General features: G+C 42.7%; 3 protein-coding genes across 8 annotated transcripts in view; all 3 read right to left on the bottom strand.

Moving 5' to 3' along the window:
- The window catches only part of LOC125767387 (serine-rich adhesin for platelets-like), a 39,848-nt gene extending 36,250 nt beyond the window's left edge, over positions 1–3,598 (bottom strand). For 2 of the 3 annotated variants that reach the window (XM_049433906.1, XM_049433907.1), the window contains exons 1-2: positions 2,634–3,597; positions 1,897–2,564 (exon numbers count right to left, since the gene is read on the bottom strand). In XM_049433906.1, coding sequence (XP_049289863.1) covers positions 1,897–2,564; positions 2,634–2,852 — 887 coding nt within the window. In that variant the 5' untranslated portion in view covers positions 2,853–3,597. Of the gene's footprint in view, positions 1–1,896; positions 2,565–2,633 lie in introns of all 3 variants that reach the window. The other variant, XM_049433905.1, reaches the window with a different exon arrangement.
- Positions 3,599–4,664: 1,066 nt separating this feature from the next.
- On the bottom strand, positions 4,665–23,872 carry LOC125767418 (G-box-binding factor-like). The gene is made up of 2 exons (XM_049433969.1): positions 23,087–23,872; positions 4,665–8,673 (listed from the first exon to the last, which is right to left on the bottom strand). Exon 1 carries the CDS (start codon positions 23,660–23,662, stop codon positions 23,204–23,206), a length of 459 nt encoding a protein of 152 aa, XP_049289926.1. The 5' UTR covers positions 23,663–23,872; the 3' UTR covers positions 4,665–8,673; positions 23,087–23,203.
- Positions 23,872–24,264, bottom strand: part of LOC125767386 (serine-rich adhesin for platelets-like) — a 30,070-nt gene continuing 29,677 nt past the window's right edge. For all 4 annotated transcript variants that reach the window (XM_049433903.1, XM_049433904.1, XM_049433901.1 and 1 more), the window contains one exon: positions 23,872–24,128. In XM_049433903.1, the coding sequence (XP_049289860.1) occupies positions 23,873–24,128 (256 nt within the window). In that variant the 3' untranslated portion in view covers position 23,872. The remainder of the gene's footprint in view (positions 24,129–24,264) is intronic.

Raw genomic sequence — 24,264 nt, 5'->3', positions numbered from 1 at the left:
TTAAAATAAACTTCAAACAAACTTGTTCCATTCGCTAAATACTAATCGTTTCTATTCCCTCCTACAAAAAAGCCACATTCTATCATGAAGAAGTTGCTGCGTGGTGGGATGGATTAGATTGAGAGGAGTTGTCCCATAAACAAATGAACCGTAGAGAGGGCACGCTAGGGCAAAGCATTAAAAGGTCAATTGAATCAAATTGAAGCATCCACCCCGTTTAGTAGCAAAATGGCAGCAGCTGCAGAAGAAGCATCCAAACGGGTCCAACAACTATCAACGGCTTCTGCAGAGCCGCAGCGCACACAAAAACCGCTCTAATATCTTTTGGGGGAGCTTTGGCCGGTTACCTTGGCATGATTTTTGACTTTTCTGCCCTTTTGCTTGCGCTTCCACCCTTGTAACATGAAGCATGCCAGATTCTCCCCCTGCTTCCCTTTCACCTTCTTCTCTGCCATTCTCACTTGGGGGGGGGGGGGGGGACGAAATAGCAAAGCGCACGATTGAAGGAAGAAGAAAGGCATTGGGGAGCCACTGGTTCAGGGACGGATTGCTTGCGCTGTCTGGTGGATTGGCAAAATCGTACACGCCGGTAGACGGCATCATCATCGGCAGCATCGTTGGTGTGTATGACCCCCACACATCGTACCGAACACGTCAAAGCACTGCAAATCATTTCCTTCGCCAAGGACACAATGCACGAGGAACGCCATCGACGGGGGATTTTCGTTTCGTTAATGTGTGTTTTAAAACTTTTTAGCATGTGTGGAACCTTTTTGGCGCATAAAAACAAACATGAAATTTTGTTTATAATATTAATAATGCTTATTTTTATATGTGAACAATTATACACATCTTATCAAATAAACAAACCTACATTTCCTCGTTTGCACATTATCAAAAGAGGGAAATGGCAAAAGAAAAAAAAAAGTCATTCCATCCCAAACGTGTTCCGTCAACGGAACCCTTTTTATCCGGTTGACTAAAAAAAAGGAAAATGCAAAAACGGAAGGTGTTCACAAAACTCTGGCCACCCCAAGCGCCATGTAAATGTGTCTCTTCCCAGCATCCACCTTTTCAAAACAGTCCATCCATTGACATGCGCATGTGCAGCAGTGTGATGGTGTTGCCGATACGGGAAGCATCATGCTCATCATCAACAGAGGAGAAGGGTGGTATGGGTGTTGATGATGATGATGCTGGTGCGCGTCATCTCATCCCAACAACAAGCAACACGCAACGAGCTGACTCGTTGTAAATGAGAGTCGAAAATATTCAACAACAAAAAAATACTCCACACATTGCCAATTTCTGCATCGTGTAACTATGGTGATAATATGGATACGAAAGCATCGGCAATTGGAAAGAATGCTACGCATTTTTTGCACGCCTGCACGATGTGCAGCAGGGATTGCTAGGATCGGTTTCAGTTTAAAATCGGAAACGGTATCGACATGTGAAAACGGAAACCGGATTTCAACCGCTTTCATTTCATTCTGAAAGATTGTAAACCTTTCTCTGATTGTACACTCGTCAATAATTGATTTGTCCTATTTCAAAAAAAATATATTTGTGAAAAGCAAAACCACACCTGGTGGGAGACAAACGACTTTCAACCGAATTCTTCTTATCAACGCAAAATTAACATCAATTATTCATTTTTGTGCATTCAAAACGATTTGCCACACACCCAAGAAAATGTTACATTTATCTATCCAAGATAACAGTTATTAATGCTAGTCTCCTTTCAGCTGTGATCTGCTTCAAATAGTATATTAATTATAGTGGAGAGGTGAACCAACCTTCCAACAGTGTTAAAATGATTCCTCTCTACCAAATGGGTGAGGAATTTATCTAAAATATACATAAACTCTTTATAATAGGGAATAAACTACTTACATTCGTATAGCTCGCTTCCGTATGCTGACCAACTGCTTCTGTTTATAGCTGCGGTACTTTACAATCCTCTTCACAGTGCCTGTTGATCTACCACTGCCACCGGAATCGGATTTCCATTTCGCCGAATGTCTTTTCGGTCCGTCGTTCTCCTCCTCGTCCGGATCACTTTCATCATCATCTTCCTCCTCTTCGATCTCCTCTTCATCGTCCTCTTCGATTTCCTCGTCGTACGATATGATCTGCACATCGTCATCTTCCTCCTCATCCTGTTCAAGGTCGGACGATGACGTTTTTCGCAACGGTGTGGAAGAGGGTTTTGTTTCCATCTTTTCGGGAGTATCTTCTTCCGCTTCCTCGTCCGTATATTCGTCTGTGCTGATATCGAGCTTGGACGCATCATCATCCATGGAGTTGTTCGGATTGGCCGATTCCTTCTCCTCCACGTACACTTCGTAATCTTCATCCATCTCATCGTACTCTTCCTCTTCGTCGTCGTCGTCCATGTCCTCTTCCTCATCCTCTTCCTCGTCCTCGATGGAAAACACTTCCAGTTCGGGATGTTTCAGAGCATCTTCTTTGGTTTGGTCTGTCACTGACTTTTCCGGGGAACTGTTCAGCTCCACAATTTGTTCATCCACCGGATCCTCTCCGTAAGTCGTTTCGCTTGTCTAAAAACAGCAATAAAAATAATATTAGCAATGCAATCGATTTTACATCCTAACCTTCATGTAAAATACCTTCGCCTCTTCTGCCTCCCGGCCCTGGGGGACGGTATTTTCCTTCTCCTCATCCTTCGCTCCGGTAGTGTTCGATACATCCATTCCAGTAGCTTCTTTCCGGCTGTCAGTACACTCTGTTGACGCAACAGTTTCGGCCGCAGAACAATTTTCCACATCCGGCTGTGGATATTTCTCCTTTTCTTCCGGCTGTTCTTCACCTATCGGAAGCGCATCCATTCTCGACACCCGCGCTTTACGGTGTTTGTAGAACCACAGGAAGGTGTCTTATTTTGCCGCACACTTCGCGTGGCAAAAACGCAAACACTGTCGTCTTCGTTCTAGCCCTCTGAAATGCCTTATCAATCAAAATCGCCCTTCGGCTTGTAGGTTGTTTTGTGCGTACCCTCACTTGCGCATGTATGCGACTAGAAAACGACGATGCAGCAGCTGTAACAATTCCTTGACACAAACGCAAAACTGCAAGCTAGGCAGATATTTTGTCACGAAACGCTGCTAATTTTGCTGTCACCCAAGTAGCACCCGATTTTTGCTGCCCGCGACGATAAACCGATAAACCTTACGCACACATTAAAATTTAAATCACTATTTTCAAAGAAAACCCACTGCTTAGGGGCAGGCAGCACACCCTTGTTTGAGATCCAAACAACACCAAACTAATTTTCCTACACAACAAACCGAGCATTCAGTGTGGAAAAGGTGGAATGAAACCGAGATGATGAAAAGCCGATTTGGTTACAAAGCATTACTCATTACACAGGAGCGAACCGGTCGTATTTCCGCCGTGATTGAATTTTACTATCAAACATCCTAACTCCGACACTGCGTGCGTTCGAAAGGGAACCGTAAACTCGCGCGTTAAAACCGTACACCTTCAAATACCCGGTAAAATTTGTAAATCTCTACTGCCATTCACGCTCGCGTACGGTTTTTCTTCTACTTGTGCTTTTGTTTTGTGCAGCTTTTCCAACTTTTGTCAAAACCAGCTCGGATGGCACAATTCGAGCTGGCTGGAATTAATTGAAAAAAGGCAAAAAGCAGACAAAATGTAGCAAAACACTCGTTATAAATGTATGCAATATTAATTTAAATATACAACAAGAAATCGATACATAAGTAGAAATCACCAAGGGTGGAAATAAAAACATTTCGGAATTATAAAATTATATTCAACACATAGTGAAGCATCGGACTCGCACATCGTAAACACACTGATATCAATATTGACAACAGAGCTGTCAACTTTTCCGCGCTTGTTTTGTTTATAGTTATACGTAGTCGAAAAGTTCACGCAAATTGTTCTGCGAAAAGGTATGCACGTGTGCAAGGTATTTAGTTGCAGTTTTCACTAATAGAGGTCGCTAGCTCTTACACGTGGTTTTCTTTAAAATTTGAATAGTTTTTGTGTGGAAAACTATGTATTGTTACAAAACTATGTTAAATACAGAACAGTAAAATTAAACTGATAAAATAATAGAATAATAGAATATAGAATCAATAGCAAATCGATAAGACACATATGTGACAAATGTTTTCCTCCGTAGAACATTCATGTAAAACAAATAGAGAGCGAATAAAATGCCCTTACCGTACATGCTAATGAAAAGCGCATTCTGAACAGCTTTGCAAGGCCATCGTTATGGTTGAATTAAAGCCCTTTCGCCTGCGTCAACGAGGTGATCGACCTACCGAGCATTTCGGTAGCGATGGCCTTCAGGGGTATGTATGCCAAACAAACACACTTAAATTGACACAGTTCCATGTACGCTAGTCACCGTCAATTGCAGATTAATTGATCCGATTAAGAGTAATCGACTAATTGTAACAAATGATCCCAAAACGTTACCGAAACGTTTTATACATTTACGTGCTCACAGCACGAAACACATTTTGAAACAAATCCTTTCGATTTACACTAACAAAACGTTACAAGGAAAATGAAAAAAGAAATCGAATTTTTATTAGGATTTTAAAATGTCTCTTCGGAGCAAACAAACATAAAATGTAAATGAATCACACGCATCAGCTTGGTATATTTTTGTTCCATTTTTTTATTCGAAAGAACTATATTTTATTCTCTTTTTTGTTTAATGCTGTTTTACCTCCCCTTCACTAGCTACGTTCTTCGTAGGCATTAGTGCCCTTATGTTTGTTTTATTTCTAGTGCCATCCCGCATTCTTCATCGCATCCACCAGTGTGGCAAATATAGTGGCCAAACGGTAATAAATGTCCCCTCTCTTGTTGCACAATATGATACCTGTTTTCTGTTGTATGGGTGTATGTGGTTTTGTTTTTTTTTCTTATTCGTTTCACAATGTTTCTTCCGCTCTGTTGGTGATGTAATGTTTTTCTTTGACATGTTTGTTATGTTTCTTTTATTATTTCTGTTTACATTAGGTCGTTTCCTAGAGGATGAGATATTTTATCTTGTTTGTTTTGTTCTAGTTTTTTAATTTAGTTGCATCAAAAGACTCTTACCTTCTACTGTTACGCCAGGTATGCAATTTGCTTTTGATTTGATCTAATATTTAAGATGGTTTCGTAGCTTCTCTTTTTAGACGATTTGTGACTGATTGGATATATTCTACTTGCATTTTCCGGGAAGGAAAACATAAAATCAATGCCAAAAAAAAAACAAATCATTTGCAAAGACATCTTGCCTCACTTCTTGAAATCGTTCCAATGCTTCTGGTAGCGACAAGAAATCAATTTACGTTTATACAGGAAGCAATTTTTCTCTATTGTCTCATTTTGGGGGCAAATATGTATTCCTTCAATTCCTGACTTTAGCTAGGAACACTAGAAGACTCTTTTCTCGCACGCAAGAGAAACAGTAATTCGTTCAAGGGACGAGGCTCGACTCTTTCAAACCATTCCATTCCACTTATACGCACAAATTGAACGCTGATGAAGGACGGGCGGACTCCGGTTTGTTTTGTGTGCTATTTTGTAGTTTTTTCTTTACATTTTTCAGAGCGAAAGTGTGTTTTAGCTTTTCATTCCTTCTTAACTTTTATTATACGGTGCTTGATTTATTTCGTTTCATCCTTTCTGCCCCGTCGATACGAACCTTTTACTGGCGGGTGGGGGAAGTATTACACAGTTACAACTATACACATGGGTTATTTATTCGTATGATCAGGAAGGGTTACGCGTTTTTGTGTGTGTATGTGGCTCTTGTTTGCCTGCAGGAAGTGTTAGCTTGTTTCCTTCTTTCCGTTTAACGCAATTGGCTTTCAGTATATTAGCTTACAATCGTACAAGAAACGTAGGACACACCACATATGCTGTTCCTTTTGCCTGCTTGCTGGTACGATCAGTTAGTTCTTATGTCAGGTTTATGGTTTTATTTCCCAGTAAATTTGTTTCTTCGTCTGCCATGCTTCACATTTAGGGGACCTCTGTTGAAAAAAGGGGGGCAATTCCATTAGCACGCTTTGGTTACATGCGAAAGGGCCGACAATGTACATATATTTGCGCCCTCTTTACTTGACCCCGGACGCTTCCGCCGGAGACTCTTAGTAATAGCTGCGAGTTCCCTGTTGCATCTCTGCGCGCCGATGCATCGCTGTTGCAAACGGGGCGAGCACAACTATTAGCGCGGCATAGTAGTGTAGTAGTGTCCGTAGATTGTTTAAATATAAATAAATATGTTTTTTACATCACAGTTCGTTAAAATTAAAAACAAATTGTTATACTTAGTCGACTCGTAACGTACACATTTGTGTGTTGTCCTCTTCTCGCGCACTTAAACCAAAATCTTTTCTTTTTCCCACCAAACTTGTGCCATGTTAACATAGCTGACTTTTACTTTCCTTGATCGCTTTTCCTTTTTTCCATGCTTTTTTTTTTGGTAGTCCTTACTACACACACATACATACATCCATACATACGCTACACATACATACATACATACAGGTGTCCTACTACTGCAGCAGCACACGATAACACACCACGTTTGCTAGAAGTTTCATTTGAAGGAGATAACGATTGGGTGGGGCCAATATGCCACAGTTTACTCTAGAAGGAATGGTGTGTATTGTCCTTCTGTATTGTTTTCTTCATCAAAATTCCTAAGGACCACATCTGCTTGATCGATTCTTGTTTTTTTGCGTTACGCCGCCTTAAGTGTTGTCTGTGTCTGTATCTTTTTTCCTATTGGTGGTTGAGATGGTATAGGCTTTTAAAATTTCACTTTAACTACGGCTAATTTCACTAGAAACAGTTTTAGATTTAATCTTTCGCCCCTGACCCCGACGCCCGATCTGCATCTTGCGCGCGGTTCGTCCTTTCAGAATGCATTACGAATAATTATCATACCACCTACCATTTCCCTTCTCTTTCACTGTACGTGGTCTTGTTTTACCCTATCTTCTCCCGGTCATTCTCTCCACGCTCAATGGCCCAACACGTTTCAGTCTAAGAAAAAGGTATAACAAGCTTACAAGGGTAGGAAAATTATTGGAAATCTAATCGCACGCGAAATTGCGTCGATAAATGAAGCGTATAATTCCTCCCAATCGCGTGTACTAGGGAAATCAGCGATTTTCTTTATCGCTAGTTGTAGTATATTATTGTACCCGGGTGTGTGAAATGAAACTAACACGCTACCAAGAACTAACAGAAAGGGACGACAATCGAACGGAGAAAGCATACTATAACATAACATAGGGTAAGATAACCACATTTCCACCACGATCGCACTTTACCAGTGTTACGTGAATGATACGGAGAAAAGGCCTGATGATTTTTACGCGACGATTATTTACATTACTATTTGGTCTATCTGTTTTCTGTTGTTTTGTGTTGCGCACATTCTTTTTTTGATAAGTACACCCTGGTACCGTTTCTGTTTTGTTTTTTCTGCTTTTCTTCTTTTTTGGCAGCTGCTGATTGCAGCATCATTGTTTTGTTTCGTGCTCTTACTAAAACATCTAAGAATGTTTGCTCCTTCTCTATTTCCGTTCGCTCATTGTAAACTATTACTCTTACTTCCTCTGTCTTTGACAAAATCGTAGTACAGTATAGTGTGTATGTGGTTTTCGTTTCTATTTCCATTTGTTTTCTTGTTTGTTTTGCATTTATAATTAACCCTCCTTGTAACTACTATTATTTCGCACTGCGTTCCGAATGTGGGTGTTTCACATGTAAATTTGACCTAAAATTTTTCATCTAACATAGTTTCTTTTTATTGGTTTTATTTGTGAGGAGCAGCACTGTTGCAAAAGCTCCACTTTCAATTACTTTCGAATTTACTTTACGTGTTCTTCAATAATTACAATATGGTAATGGTGCTATAGAATGCGCGAGGTATACTACTAACTTCGGTCGCATTCGGTGTTTAATTTAGGTTTACGTTTTTCTTTCCAAACTTCATTTCCACTGTTTCCACTCTTATCGACCGATTCGATAGCATACTTTCTGCGTAATGAGCGAGTTCGTGCTAAATAGAACTGACCATTTATATACCACGACACCGTATGTACATATGCACAAATAAAATAGGGGGTTTGGACTTTTCCATACATGAGTCTTGTCCGTCTTGCTTTAAAGTGTGTCAAAGTGTGTAAAACTTTTAACATATGTGTTTGTGTTTTTTTTTACATTTTTTCCTAATTTTGATTTTTTCCTTTCCACTTTTGACTACTGATTGTTTGTATGTTGGTATACTTTGTTTGTTGCCGTTTCGTTTTGGTATTGTTTCACATCATTCAGTGAGTACGAACAAAGTGCACATCAGCAAACACAGCATCAGCTTCGTATGATCATTGCCGTTTCTAGCGTTCGCTCTTCCGACACCCACATTCAACTCGCTCCTCCTGGCCCTTACTAGCCAGAACAACAAAACGATTTTTTCGAAAAAAGAAAACCACGATCGCGTAGCAATTAATGCACCATCATCAATTAAGTTTCGTTTTGTTTACATGGTGTCCTCTTGGCGTTCTCAGCGCCTGCTGCTCTCCACAAACGCTTCCAATTCCATCGTGCGAGTTTGTTTTTTTTTGTTGGACAAGGCAGGGAGTTCTGGAGGTGACACATCTGAAACGAAATGAGCAAACGAAATGTTAATCGACAGTGGTAAAGAAGAGTAAACGTTCAGTTAATGAAAGATATGTAGAATACAGACGCCATTTTATGGAAGTTCCATTAGCATATTCAAAATAATGCTACCGAAATTCAATTAATATTGAGCGAAGGAAGACAATTTTTGGGTAATATTTGCCCTGCTATTAGTCATACAATTTCATCATTGCTGAATATCGATCCAATTCCCGTATCCTAAAGGATACTGCATGAACGAAGGACTGTCTCCTCTTGTCAGGGGAACCAGGTTTCCAAGAATATACCAAAACAATGCGACCTTACTTTATGATACATTCCCAGAACAAAAGCCCTGCAAGGATAGCATCATTACCGTGAGGAAGCTTTGAAAGGTTTTTACCCATTCATACGGCGTCCAATTTTACCATCCATTCGGAAAACGACATCGAACTCTCATTCACATCCTCTTGATTACTTTCCATTCCTGGAAAGGAATATTATTAATGGCTGAACCCCTTGTATAATGTATTAACAGTACAATATCGCTCTTGTTAGTAGATTGATAGGTTGGAGAAGACGAAAACAAACACACACAAATTTAAAACGAAACGCCATTTTGCCAGCTTTTCGCATTGGATTCAATTAGCCGCAGAGCTCGATTTGGAGCAGAGAATTAAATTTGTTCAATTTATGTAAGACTCCGTCCTCTTCAGTGTCAATCAACAGTAACACTTCGTGGGTAAACAAAAGGACACTTGTCGCTTCATACGGACAATTCCCTCCCCACTGGCAAGCTGTCCCCTTTATATTCCTTTTGAAAGAGGGCCGCCTTTGCCATGACAAAAAGGTTCCGAAAGCTCGCGCGAGAACTTCGCTGATTGGATGGGTCGAATTCCGACCTAGATACAAAAAAAAAATAACAAAGAATGTTCCCTCACAACTCTCAGGTGCGTGCTACTGACGATGGCAATGATGATGATGATGATGGTTGTCATGATGTTGGTGTGGTGGAGGTACTCCTTTACCAGGGCATCCTGTGCATCTTGCGTGTGCTGCTTCTTCTCGGGATCTTCCACTTCCGGGAAATATACAGACACGACTGGTGGCGCGCGCATGCGTATCCGCCGAAAGCTTCACACCGTTTTGGTTTGGTGGGTTGGAGGAATAATCGGGATCTTCTTTTCCGCGTACCAAAAGTTCGCCGAGGCAAACGAATGGACATGACCTCACGCATCGTGGGGTTTTGTGTCTTGCATGTTCACGGGTCCGGAAAGTACGCAAATTTGGTATTGGAGGTGGTAATTTCAAGCTTTTTTTTTGGACAATTCAAGATGACGTCAGCAAATGGGAGATTTTGTGGCAATAACTCCAAACATTGGAACATTTTTTGGATGACTAATAGGAAAGTTTTGTTTTTATCGAACTATGTTTCCTTGCTAGAATTGAGATCTCTTCACGCTGTTATTGAAGTGCTTTGGATTGCGAAGTTTGGAACTCTAAATTGATGACAAGCGACCAAACAAATCGCTGCAACGACATGTATGTGCGGTGGCGAAACTAGTCCTAGTACCTTCGCTATCGTCTCACTTGTTTGTTTTGCTTCCGATGTTTGATGGAATAGTGCATACGTCCTCGTCCGCTTCATCCTGGTTCCACTCCGGGGAACAAAAAAACCCACCGATCCCTTCGGCGATCCCGGGTTATATGAAACCAGCGAGTCCCGCCGTCTCAAGTTCCGCTCGCTAAACCCAACCCGACAACCGCTATGGGCTCCAAAATCTAAAACACCATCACACATCGACCGATACTGTTCTGCTGCAAAGATGACTACGGACGGTTTTGCATCCCAGCCTTCATCCGATGCACGATGCGTCTCGCATCTAGATTTCGCCCTGTATAATATATTGGTTATCAAAAACATATATCAGAGCCGACGACCGGCAGCAGGTTGATGGCTTGAGTGGTGCACAATTTGATTGCTTGCATCGTGCGCGAAGGGAGACGGATGATGCATGTGCACCACAGAGCATACGTAAAAGGGAAAATGGATAGATTTCCGCTCATGCACCCGCGCACACATACACGCAGCTTCGGTATGTGTGTATGTGTGTCTCTCCCTCCTTTTCTCTATCTTTCTGTCTCATTTGTTCTTCTCCAGGAATGGCTGTGTACATTAAGACGACCTGACCGCGGAAAAGCAGGCCCTTCATTCAACGTCCACAACCGCTCCACAACCCCGTAAATATGCTGCCCTGCACTATGTGTGATGTGCATCAAGTGCACTACCGATGCAATTTCGATTTGCCGAAGCAAACACACACACAAACGCGCTCGCGTACGCATCAGAAGTGGGATGTTGGTTGATACAAAATCGAAGATCGAAGCTCGACAACAGTGTGCCGGTAATGGTGGTGGTAGAGGAGGAATGGTTTCAATTTCGACACTAACGACAACGACAACAACGGCGGCTTGATTCTCGAAAGGCTTCTACCATTCTCTGGATACGTGTGTGTGTGTGTATTGTTGTGGGTGTTGGGTGTGCACCTTTTGTGTCCCTTTTCTCGATGCATCTCGCACCATGCATGGGAAGGTCGGATGTTTGTCGGAGTGGGGATTGGGGAGATGTTGCGTTTCTCAGTTGCATTCCCTAGTCTTCCCCCTAAACTGTTAGACTTTAGTTAGGCCGTTAGTTTTTGGGGGATGCTTACCATTTCTAGGAATTGTTTGTCGCTCAAAATGCAACGTACTGCACCGTACTGTGTATTTGCACTGCATTCGTGCACAAACTCACCAGTCCCTCCTCTTCACTCTTCTCCAAAAACATTTCCTTATCATGGGTGTTTCATATAGTTCAGACGTGCTGTAAAAATAAACCGATGAAACATCGGTGCAAATAGCGGGAATGGTTTCCAATCCAATCAAATTGAATGTCATTGAAGGGAATTGGTGCAGGGGTGATGCATTAGAAGCTTTTCATCAGCTACTACTTGTTACATTCGAAGCCAAAAAACCGTGTTCCTACTGCCAGAAATAAGCTTATGAATTTTTGGTAACATTTTGAACAACAGCACTGCATATATTGTTTTGATTCAATTAATCACGGTCGCGTGATGTTTAATATTCGCTATAACTAGATTAAAAATAGTTTGAAGTACAGTAGCTAGATAAAATTTCTATTCCATCGAGTAGAGTTGTCTACGACTACACAATTCCTCCTTCGAACTCTTGTGAAAGCTAAATCTGGAGTTGCTGTAAGATATATATTCAAACCAGAAATATATACATATATATAAGAAATATATACTCCAGAATAGACAATTGAGAGGCACATTTGAACATTGGATGCAACATATCGCCAACATTCACGTTTTCGTATTTTGTTAAGCTCTTGTTGAAAATAAATGTAAAACAAGTCACAATCTAATCAATTTTAATAGCTTCGAAGACGAATAGAATATTTCAAAGAAAAGTTTTTACCGGTAGGAATTATATTTCGTACTAAAATTAATTTTAGTAAAAAAAACTCAACATGAGAACTCTTTCTAATCGAACCAATTCCGAGAAGACATTACATTAGAGATACTAATAATCTTCATATCCTCCAGTTTTCTTAATTATAAAACAATTCCCAAAGGTAGTTGCTAAAGCTGTTTGGTTGCAGAAGAAACACCAAACTTCCTTAAAGGGCACCGGAGAACCGGTGCGGTCTTATAATAATCATTACTTCCGACCATAACTGTGCGGATGGACGGAGTCGGAAACGGATTTGTATCCTTTCATTTTGATACCCAAAAAGGATCGCCCAGAAAGCAACACGTACACACAAAAACGATACGGTGTTGGCTGACCAGCAACACTCAGCCGAGCCTAAAACTCTGGACCCTCTACACTAACCCATTCGGCAAAAATATAGCAACTGGCACTGGAAGGAATTGGTGGTTAGGGAGGACAGGCTAATTGTGGTACACATTCCATGCGCGACAGAACAACTCCACAGTCCTCCGTCCCTTCCGCTGGAATAGTTCTCGTGAGGGGAGCAGCGCGAGCGCGAGTGCCACAAATTGTTGGAAGTTTTCGTCCTTGAAGGCCGGTTGCCGGCCCTCTCTCCATACGAGCCTTTCGCTTTTCGCCACAAAACTCCGAGAAACTTTACCGATTCGTGTCGTCTAAACGGAGGAACCCAATTAGGAGTTGGAAGAAAAAGGAGAAAAAAAAGCACCGAGTATGCTAAGGTTTGCGGTTGACACGGGGCGAGGCATTATTTTGAGCCCGATCCCCGGGATGGAAGGGAAAATTGGTGGGAAAAATCTATCTCACCGAAAGCTATGGAGGAAGTGGCGCTTATGCTTGTGCTTCGATGCTTTCCACAACCCCCGGTAACGACACATCGGGATTGCGATTCGCAATTGCCGACATTTCACATTACCCGCACCGTGCTTCCCATTTTCTTTGCGCTGTTCTACCAAACTCAAACCAAACTAAGGTAAGGAGAAAAAAAACTCAATCGACATAATGGTGCCTGGTTTGTGCGGGGAAGTGCTTTTATCGATTCGCTCTCCACTTGGGTACATATATTTATTTACAATTTCCAATCGATCACGTGTCACGCGCACAGCTCTCACAGACATTCATTTTTATCGGTTTTGGATTTCCTTTTTTTTCTCCATCCGCTCTTACCCCCAAGACGCCTTTGTAAAGCTTTTACCCCGTTCTTAAGTGCGTTCATCAAAGGAAGAAAAAGAAGGACCAACTCTCGCTCTCTCTCTCTCTCTCTCTCTCTCGCTGGGAGTTAATGTGCCCGGCAAACAAATACGATGAAGCAAGATATTTTCTTTTACAATCAATAAAGAAAAAGAAAAGCGCTTTTAATAATTTAAAATCATTTAGAATTCTAAACCCGAACGTACGTGACATTGGGTGAAGGGTTCTTATACTACTTGTAAGACACTGTAACAAAAACGTCCGTTTGTGCTTTAAGTAAATTTAACGCAAATAAGTGTGTAAAGTACTAGAAATATAATGATGATAATTATCGAAAAAAAAACTGTTTTCCATTATCTGCAACAATTCATCCATACAAAGATTATCCCTTAAAGCTGAGGGCAGACAAGATTTACTGCTCCCTTAAAAGCTAAAGTTCTTACCAAAGAAGAGGAAGCAAACCGAGCATTGGTGGGCCGCACACGATACTATTACGCCAGGAAGATGATGCATTATTAGAGGATGCACACAGGCACACAGCACACTTCTACCACCCTTGTTCTAGGTTTATGATACGGCACCACTATCGGAGGGCGGGTGGTAGAACAATTTATGATTGAACACGGAATGATTAATTACGCTGCTATTTATTTTCATTAGAGTAATCAATTACACTCTCGGTTGGGCTTTGTGCGAATTGTACGCTTTTATTCTCGAAAGGAAAAGACCGTGTAGCAAGGGTTTTTTTGAGTGAAAAGAGTAAGACACCTACGGAAGAAAACAAAAACCGTAAGAATAAAAAGTTCATGCTAATTAATTTTGCTGCTGCTTTTATTTTCCTTCAATGATTGCAATGATGAAAATTTATATTTTTGCTCATTCATTGAGTTCAGGTTGAACATTTTAATGCAAATGCTATTAAAATTTTACGAACTCTGGAAGGAAAAATAACCCCGTTGGAAAATGAAGCACTAAAAAAACAGGAATGATTATCACAGCGGGAATGTAATTTGAGCAATTCGATCCATTTCGTGCCGCAAATATGCATTCATGGCTTCAGTTAAATATACAATTTCATACACTAGGTACATGAAAATATCATAGTAAAAAAAACAGAATCACAAGCTGAACAATGCACCCAAATAACAACTATCAATGATGATGGATCGCTTTCGGATACGTTTTGCTTCCAGCTTCCTCCCCATTTTTTTTTTGCTGGTGCTGTTGCTGTAATCCATCTCAAACTATTTTACAAAAATGTTATCTACACATTACACTGCACGCCACCCCGATCATTCTTTTCCTTCCACATCCCATTGGCCATTTTTTTGTGTGTTCAGACAACCATAGTAACGAAATCGAGCCAGAAAATGCCATTCCCGCCCGGTGGCATTTTAACGTCAAACTGAAGTTCTCTTCCTCTGCTCCCGCTTCCCGTCCCTTCCAAGCGCCAAACACATCTCAATCCTTCCGTTCCAAAATCGATCCCCCCCCTGGCAGGATATGCACACACATTTATCATTATTGAAAAGTGCAGATGAGAAAGATTAATCGCTTCCCGGACGAGTATGGTTGGTGGTGGAGAAGAAATTGAACGTGCTGGTAAGAAAGAAAGAAAGAATGTACACCACCGTCGTAGTTACACCATTAGTACAATCCCACACACCGCATGCTTCTAAGTCGCTGCCTTCCTCCTCTTTTTGCTTACTACGAACCAGTAAACCACACACTTTGGTTCGTGTGAGAACGAGGATCTTCCAGACAGGGTGTCGTTCGCAAGGCGACCTCCTCTTGGGAGGGTCGTTGAAGGATTGCAAGAAATTATTATTCTACTCTCCAACTGACGATGGGACGATTTGTGTGGGAGACGTTGTCGAAGTTCACTGCGGTGCCACAGCAAGTAAAGGATGTACACACGGAACACATACCCGTGTAACGACATAAACATGATTTACCCATTTTCCAGGCGTCACACATCCATCGCTCTAAGCGCACCGTCATGCATGAGAGTTTGGCAAAAGGCAGAAAACAAAACTTTTGCCAAGTCATTTTTCAGGCCGCACCGGGTAATTACTTTAGGCTACTCTGTGTCTCGTTACGGCTCAGCAACAAAGCCTCCCATCTGGACGTGGGTGAATGAGAATACGGGTGGAAGAGGAGAAGAATGATCAGCTTGGGGTTTCGGGAATCATTAACAGAACTTCTCTGAATGATCTTTTATGATATTATAGTAGTACAGACACTTTGTTGGTAATTTTAGTTTATGCTAGTATGACTCATTTACAGATCAGCTAGTATAACAATGTTCGATGACTAAAGGTTATTTTAAGAAACTAGGCTTTGAATTTCTATTAATGAACTGTTGGAATTGAAATTCCCATTACTAGAAGATCGTCAACCACTCTTGTGAAAGTTTCTGTGGAGGTACCTGACATGTCTAAGGGTACTCCGCTAATTCGTAAAAGCGTCTATGGTTTACAGTGGCATGTTACAACTACAACTAATGTAGCTAATGTAGCTAATTATATCTGGAGTTTACCCAGTTGTAGTAATACAGTTTTGACTACTATTGTGATTCGATAACCTTCAAAATACCTTTTCTACATTTATTTTACTTCTTTATGCCTAGTTAGAAACAGTTGTGTATGCATATCGCAAATACGCCATCAAAGCAACTATACAATGCAACATTTTCATACCCAACTCGTTTGGCTACGCCAATTTCGCGACTTTTTGGCACGAAGCTCCCCACTTCAAGGTTGCTGAGCGCGCGATCAGACAAACAACATAAGACACATTGCCGAGCACTGTTAACGAGCTGTTTATGGTTTTTTTTACAGGGGGGAAGTAAAGACGAATACAAAGAAGATTCCACAACAGAAGGGCTATGACCTCTTCGAGTCAAACGCCTATTGCACATACCCGATCAGCTAATGTGACGGCGACTGATGAAAACATTGTACGTCAACTTCAGAATGACCGTTGGGTGAGAAGCGTAAATGGCGCGACGCGTTCAAGAGGCGATAAAAAAGCACTGGAATTGTGCCAGAGCAATATGCGTCGAAATGGTGGATGATGATGATGATGTTGGTGAACACAAGTGGCAAGATCAAATACGACTACAGTTTAAAATGTGCCTCTACTACTTAAATATCCTCCCAAAAACCTTCGAACTCTATACTAATATACAAATGTTTTCGGTCAAAACATACTCATTTTGTATGTAGACAGGATGTAAGAATTAAATAGATTAGAGATCAGAGAGATTAGAGATCATAGTACGATCGTCCTATGCTCTTTGCAGTCTTGAACTATTCCTCAAGAAACTCAAGACTTTCTTGTCTTGATCGCTCTTGCACAAAGAGTAAATGTCGGTAAGGCACGATTTCTATGATGTTGTTTGTAACTTCCTTCTTTGCAAATTCTCGGAGTCATTCATTAGCTTGAATTAGCAATGACAGTGGAATGCACTTTCTAATTGTAATGAAATATTATACTGTCAACAGTCAAATCTGTGTTTACAGCGCATAATTACTTCCTTTCCAAAAATATCTAATCATCTGCTAGTTGGCTACATTCACACGATGTAATACAGTTCTAAAACCGAAAATCCTTCACCATATGCTCAAACAAAACAAAAAAACAAAGTGTCCCAAATACTTCGCTCAATCTGGCGAGACCGTAAGTTGTCCGAGCGCAAAAAGTGGTATCTTTCAACCGCATTCAAGTAACACTCCTTTTGCAAGTACACCGCAATCCACACCGCTTCTTGCGCAGCAGCTTCGCGTACACACAGCCAACTATTTATAGAACCGAAAATAGCACAATTTGTAGACGCATCATACGCTGGTTTTTTTTCCTCCTTTTGCTTTAGGATGGATACGATCATACTAGCAAAGAAGTGGGCGACAACGACGACTAAGTGAGGTGGAAGACACATTGGCCAGAAGATTGAGTAAGACAAAAGAACAGTTTCGCTCTAGTTACGTTAATCCAAAAAAATAACGTCACGTAAATGATTATTACTTTACTAGGCCATCGGAACAGAACGAACTGGGGTTGGTAAGTCTGGACAATCACTATCTCTATATGCTGGAGATTCGTAAGGCCTTTTCGACACCTCCTCGATACGTAGAGTTGGTAATGTTTGGACCTTTCTGGTTTAAATGTCATTTAAAGTTCGCATGATCGTTAACACGTCTTCTTACAAAAAAACTAACGAATCAGGTGCATTGAACCTTTTTTAACTAGGATCTGTACCTACATTCATGGGATCTTTTGGATCTGTACACCGTGGAAAATCTCCATTTAAACTTCTGAAACTAGAAGGTTGCTAACATTATTTACTCCGCCATATTGAAGAGCTGTTGTGTAATGATCTTTCACTCAATCTTCCAAAAAGTCACACACACGCACCCAATGTGGTGGTAACCATTCGGTTTGCCATTAATTCGTTTTTAATGACAACAAAGTAAAAATTGTATGATGCTACTTCTCCACCATCTCCCATCTCTGAGCATTGGGCAAACACAGTGAATACACGGTGCATAACTAACGTCGTTAGGTCATTCGAAAAGGTCGTCGGTCGGTTTACTTTTCTCACGCTTCTTCCTTTTTCTGTACATTTCGTCACTCGCGCATGCAGAGTTTTTTTGCCGGACGGTAGAAAAATCAACATGGCCGTCTCGCAAATGAGTATGTTTGTGTGTGCAACATTATTTGAATTTACTGCGGAAAAGAGTCGTTATGTTAGGTTACAGAACACCATAGTGGACGGATCGTGCAAAAAGTGCTACGTCCCCAGCTGCATTTGGAAATATGCTTGGGAACTGTGTAAAACATATATAATTTAGAAAAGCCTTTACGTACGACGCACCGTTTTTCGCCCGGTGTTGTTAGCATATATTTATTTCTCAGTCTACCTCAAGGACTCCCCCTCCCCCCTCCAATGTCCAATCGTTGGCCACGTATACATGTATCACGTACCAACACAGAAACGCAATACACTGGCACCGAATTCCCAACAGGCGTGCTTCCAATCAAGGCATACAGAATTTCATTAGGAACATTCCAAATCTTCCTCTAGGGGGAATTACACGCACGAACATACGCATTTCGATACAAAAATACCAGCAAACCGTGTGCGTGTGTGTGCGCATGTATGCAATGCACGCAAAACCCTTTCGTCGAATTGGGTGGTCAATCTTCTTGTACCGAGATTAAGCGATGGGAGAGGATTATCTGTACTGTAAAGAAGGGGTAAAACAAAACGCGGGGAAAAGGGAAACGAAAAGTACACACACAAGAGATGCTCTGCAACCAGAAACGATCTTGTCCACTTGAAACGTGTTAGGGGTAGGAAAATTGTGTCTCTTTTCATCTCGAACGTCCTTCAAACATTGGGGAGAAAACCGTGGGAAAACGCACGCGACCAACGCAGGGGGTCCGTTGGTGGGGTATGCAAACGAGAAGAGCACCCAATTTCCCTAACGCAAAACGTTCTCGAATGTTTCGCTCGATTGTATTTTTTTTGTTATTGTGGAAGATCCTTCTCTTATCCTTTTTTTTGTGTGTATCTCCCTCAAAATACCAATTTTGTACCACCTGTCAACGATCTCCACACACACACACGCACATGAGATGATGGACCACGGGGAAATATTTCCCATAATACATAAAGGATTCAGCAGGAATTCGTCCAAGTCGCCGTCACCCATTGCCCGTCGTCACTGTCATCACACCGCTTGTCGTCGTCGTGTGCTCTCTTCCGGAATTATTGATTTTCTGTCATATGACTTTAATGGTCCACACGATGTTGCCGCTTCCTTTAGCAGGTCCACCAAATGAAGTTTCGCTTATCGTTCCATCTCTCTTTTTCTCTCTCTACCTTCGTCGTTCCGGGTTTGGTTCATAAGGGCAATCTACAAGAGACAAGAACATTCCAACGATTCCAACGAATCTTTTGACAATACAAAAAAACAACAACACTCCACAGCACGCTGATGATAGTTTGGACTTTAGATCAGGACGGGAGTAGAAGATAGAAACAATTTTGGGCACAAATTTATCATCCAAAAGTTGATTGTGTATGTTGTGGTTGTTTTATTCAAATGTTTTGTAATAGAAAACTTGGCATTTGCGATCAAGAAATCGTCTGTTCATTATAGTTTCTGCACTACAAAACGCGGAAGTACAAGCAATTCAAGTAACAAAATAATAAGAAAAACATCCCCTAATACCCACACAAACACACACAGAGCTATTCTGGCAGCACCAACAAATAAGAGCCACGGCCTGGTTTCCGAAAGTTCAACTCCACCATCCGCCACCGGGAGCTTTGTTTTTGGTTGGGTGAGGGGTGTTGCAAAGTTTTGGTTTGGTCGCGCGAGTTTTCGCCATTAGAATTCGCTTTCCGGGTGAGGAAATGTTTGCACCACACAAAGACCACGAATCTCAAGCGCGCACACACACACAGCTACAGGTACGGAAGGGATACCCAAACGGACGTGGAAGTCGCGTGCCGTGAACTTCGTCGTCGTCGTCGTCGTCGTTGTTCGGTATCCTTTTTTTCGGAGTGTGTGCGCGCGCGCGCATAAGGATCCCGAGGCTTTCTCCTTTCCTTCTTCCGGTTGTGGCCGAGGTGCGTACACGAACATTCTACGTTTTCACACAGCTACACGCACCCGAGGAGAAACTGCTCTGTTCTGCTTCGTGATTGACCAGGCACGCCATGGAGGTAAGAGTCTTGGAGAAGTACCCGATCCGGGTGGAGGAAACGGGGGGATGCGTGCGTGTATGTATGTATTTGGCCAGTGCACACTCGAGTGTGTCCGTGTGGAATGAAGACCTCTACCATCATCAAACAAAATTCCCTTCCCGACCCCGAAAAACTCACCCACCCCGTTTAGGGCGTACTGGTGGTGCTGTTTATGTTCCATCTAAAGGCGCGAAATGGGAAAACCAATCGTAGATGGAAATATAACGGACGTACCAATCCCCCAAAGGGAGATTCCCACCAGCAAGGTCCGGCGATGGTGAAACGAGCGGTTTCGTCCGAAAGTTTTCCTCACAGGGCATTAGTATTTTGATTCGTTTCCTTCTTTTTTTTGTGTAGTGAAAAACAAATTCAATATGCGTGCGTGTGGTTTGAGGAGCTTTTTTGTTTTTGGTAAAGGAAGGCCTAACAAGACGCACCAGACGGTGGGTGAAACCACGGTGAAAAAGAGATAGGATGCGGTCCATTTCGGTCATGGCAAATGTAAATGCCTTTTTCGTGCTGGTTACGGAACGGCTTGGGATCCTTCCAATGCACATCTCCCCTTGATGTGGCGATGTGTACGATCGAATGTGTTCGTTCGGTTCTTCGAACCGGATCATTCCCGCTATATTGCTGATACTGGTGCATACGAAAGCCAGGTGTACTGCACACACGCAATAAAAGGTGTGCAGGAGAAGGTGAAGCATCGTTAGAAATTGAACTACGCACAAGGACTCTACGCAATATCCCATTTCCCATCCCGTGCTTGCCCCGAGAGGTTGGTGGCGGTGGTTGTGCAATGGCCTTATCGTACCGGTGCATGTGCTAGAGACCTAGCATTAATTGTGCTGCCTCGGCTATATCGGGGGATGTTATTGACCACAATGCAGCAGTGGAACCACCCGATAGCGGTAGAAGAGCACCCGTTTGCCCGATCTCTGCCCACAGCAGGCCACAAACGTTCAATATACATACAGGTCCTGTGTGTGTGCCCTTATTCTCCACATGCGAATCGCGCTGAGTTTCAAAATAATGGCAACGAATCTTCCGCTGAAAGGAAAGCCGGGAAAAAGGGGGAGAATAAAGGGAAGCGCTCGGCTATTCGCCATCTTTGCCGGGTTGCCTGGGACACAACGAACGCTAGGCTAGGCCTGGACGGTTGCCGTGTGACGGTTTTAATGGTAAACATAATATATTGCAAGTAAATATGGCTCCGTGCGAGATCCGAGGCTCCGGATGGCAAGGATGCAAACAGCATCCAGTACCGTTCACCATCTAGATTTTCGTCAGGGAAAAGGTGCAATGCGCGTAAACACATCCACACACACACACACAACATGAACAACGGTTGCGTTTGGGTGAGATGGTGGCGTATCCGTTTTGCGACCCAGCTCGGCACACATAGGAGATGGGTTTGAGTCCACACACACACACACATACCACGTCCGGACCCGATCGTCCCCCGGACGCATAACGGATCGATTGAAGGTTGTGCGAGCTGCATTTTGGTTGGTTTTCTCCGGGTAGGTTGTTAGGCTCGCAAAACCTCAAACCACACCGACCAACGACAACGACGGATGCTGAAGGTACCGGGCTTATGGTGTGCAGAAACCGACGAGAGGGTCTTGCAAAATCAACCGCCAAGTATTAACTGCCATAGAATGCCCCGGGAACGATGAAACTGATGATGATGATGATGATGATGATGCAAAATGCAAATACAAAATTTCCATTCGGTCAGGTATTGGCCACGGTACAGCACCTGAATCTTTCTTGTCGTCCCGATATCTGGCAACCTCGCGAGTCCACATTCCCGGGCAATTCTTCAACTGTTATTCCACGCTGGAGACTATTACCTCCAATCGTTCTTCAACAGAACAGCATCTAAAACAATATCTATATGTAGTGTTATCAACCTATTTTTTTCGTTTGTTTGATCGTCCGCGGAAATTAATACGAGGCGGCTTTGGCATGTAATTTAGATTGGGAAATATTGGCCCAAACGCCGCCACGCCTAAAGCCAACTCTCGTCAGCACATCCAACATCCAACGTCGTTCGATCTTCCAGCGTTCGTCTAAGCGTAATCGCAACATACCAACCAAGCGTACACACAAATCAGGCACAGCGGATAATTAATTCAAATTTGCTGTTACTGAAAACAGCCGTCCAAACACTCCGCCACCATGCGCTCTCTGTTCGGCATGTTGCGTGCGAAGACAGAAGAGGCGACGCTTACGCGGTAGGTCGAAAACGGAACAGCAGAGACGCGCGCGCGGTTTCTAATCAGCAACCCGCATATTATTTGACTGGAATGTGGTCGTCTCTAATTGAAGCCAGGGTGAAAGTAGGAGAAGAAGACGACCTACAAGAGGGAAGACTGCTACAGGAAACGAAACGAAGCGAGATAGAGATAGCGACAGATAGAAAAAGAGTCTATTATTGCATGCACACTCTCATATGTCCACAAATCATGCTGTTGTAGTGCGTCCGCGCTTAGAGACGCACGTCTTCTATACGATGGTAGCCCATACCACTAGTCAAGTCGAGAACCGCGAATGTATGGCGGTTGTGGACAAAAGGTTTGGTGGCTAGCAGGTGAGTATTAAAAACAGGCAAAACAAAAACACATGACCCAACCAAGCAAGTGCACAAAAACATGTCACATCATCATGGCGACTGAAATTACGCGGGTCATTCCCAAAATGGCCGACCTGCAGTGACCTCGTATGTTGGGGGATGAGTAAGTATAGACGGGCAAAACAAAACAAAAAACGATGACAGAATCTAAATGAATTTTCCATCGGGTGTTTTGCTCGTACTCGTATTTCTGTGCGAGATGAAAACTTAAGCTGTCTGACGTTGTCGTTAATGGACACCTTTTCCCTCATAAAACCCCACACTGCTGGTTGGCTATCTGTATTCTACAATACTTCTAAACTGTATTTACGTACCTGGACACTGATGTGAAGAACACGTACGGGGATATATCGTGAGCCGCTTTCGGAAAGCGTTACGCTCTTGCGCTTTCCCCATTATGAACGAATATGGCGCGTGCTGAGTTCCATTTTTTAATAGTTGCTTTGGAAGTGGTTAAAATCAAATCCGAACGGGTTGCGCTGCGACATCATGGCGGCACTTTGAGCTGCCGTTAGGCTGTGATGATGTCCACCACCGGAACCGAGCGTTTGTTGCTGGTGTTGATGTTGCTGCTGCTGTAGCTGTTGTTGCTGGAGCTGATGATGCTGTTGTTGTTGTTGCTGCTGTTGCTGCTGATGATGGTGAAGATGCTGTTGCTGTTGTTGCTGCTGCTGCTGCTGATGTTGCATTAATGCTGCGTTGCTCATCATGGAGGTTTGCTGGTGGTGGCTTTGCTGCTGTTGCAGGTGGTGTTGCTGCTGATTATGATGTTGTTGCTGCTGCTGCTGGAGAAGGTGCTGTTGTTGCTGCTGTTGCTGGGTTTGTTGCTGTTGTAAAAGATTTCCAAGGTTGTTGCCAAACGGTGTCTGAAACGAACCCATCGCATCCATACCGAGGCCGGACGTGTTAGCGTTCGTGGAGGCACCACTGCCATTATTACTGCCAACGTTGCTACTGCTGTTGGTGGTGTTGCTATTGTTGCTATTATTGTTACTACTATTGGTACTGGAAGTGTTGTTGCTATGGTGCTGTTGATTCAGTGGAACCGTTTGTGATTGAGGTGGTCCAGCAACAGCGGGCTCTTTACGAGCCCCATAATGTCATTCGCCCGTCGCGGTAATCGTAGTCCATTGCCATGGACTGTGATAACTGCTTGCACCTCCTCCTCCTCCTCCTCCGCCTCCTCCACCTGCACCACCACCACCTGCGCTGCTACTACCACCTGTACCTACGCTGCTGCCACTCGATGAAGCAGTGCCGCTTCCGGAAGAACCACTTCCAGTTAGGGCCGACAGGTTACCAACGCTTGTGCCGGTTGGCGTGACACCAACACCCGCCGCAAGACCTTTTTGGGCACTGTAAGAAAGGAAGATAAAACGAAAATTTTTTTGTATAAGATATTCATTCGTGATTTTTTTTTATTATTCTTCCTACTATACGCATGTTGTTATAACACTGGAAAATCCGTCAACATTTCATATTGTATAAAACA

This window comes from Anopheles funestus, chromosome 3RL (genome assembly GCF_943734845.2).
Source record: "Anopheles funestus chromosome 3RL, idAnoFuneDA-416_04, whole genome shotgun sequence".
NCBI lineage: Eukaryota > Metazoa > Arthropoda > Insecta > Diptera > Culicidae > Anopheles > Anopheles funestus.
The sequence above is the reverse complement of the archived record's forward strand: the minus strand, read 5'-3'. Positions and strand labels throughout refer to the sequence as shown.

Excerpts from the sequence above, each read along its gene's own strand:
- LOC125767418 (XM_049433969.1), bottom strand. The coding sequence starts at position 23,662 with ATGGATGCGATGGGTTCGTTTCAGACACCGTTTGGCAACAACCTTGGA.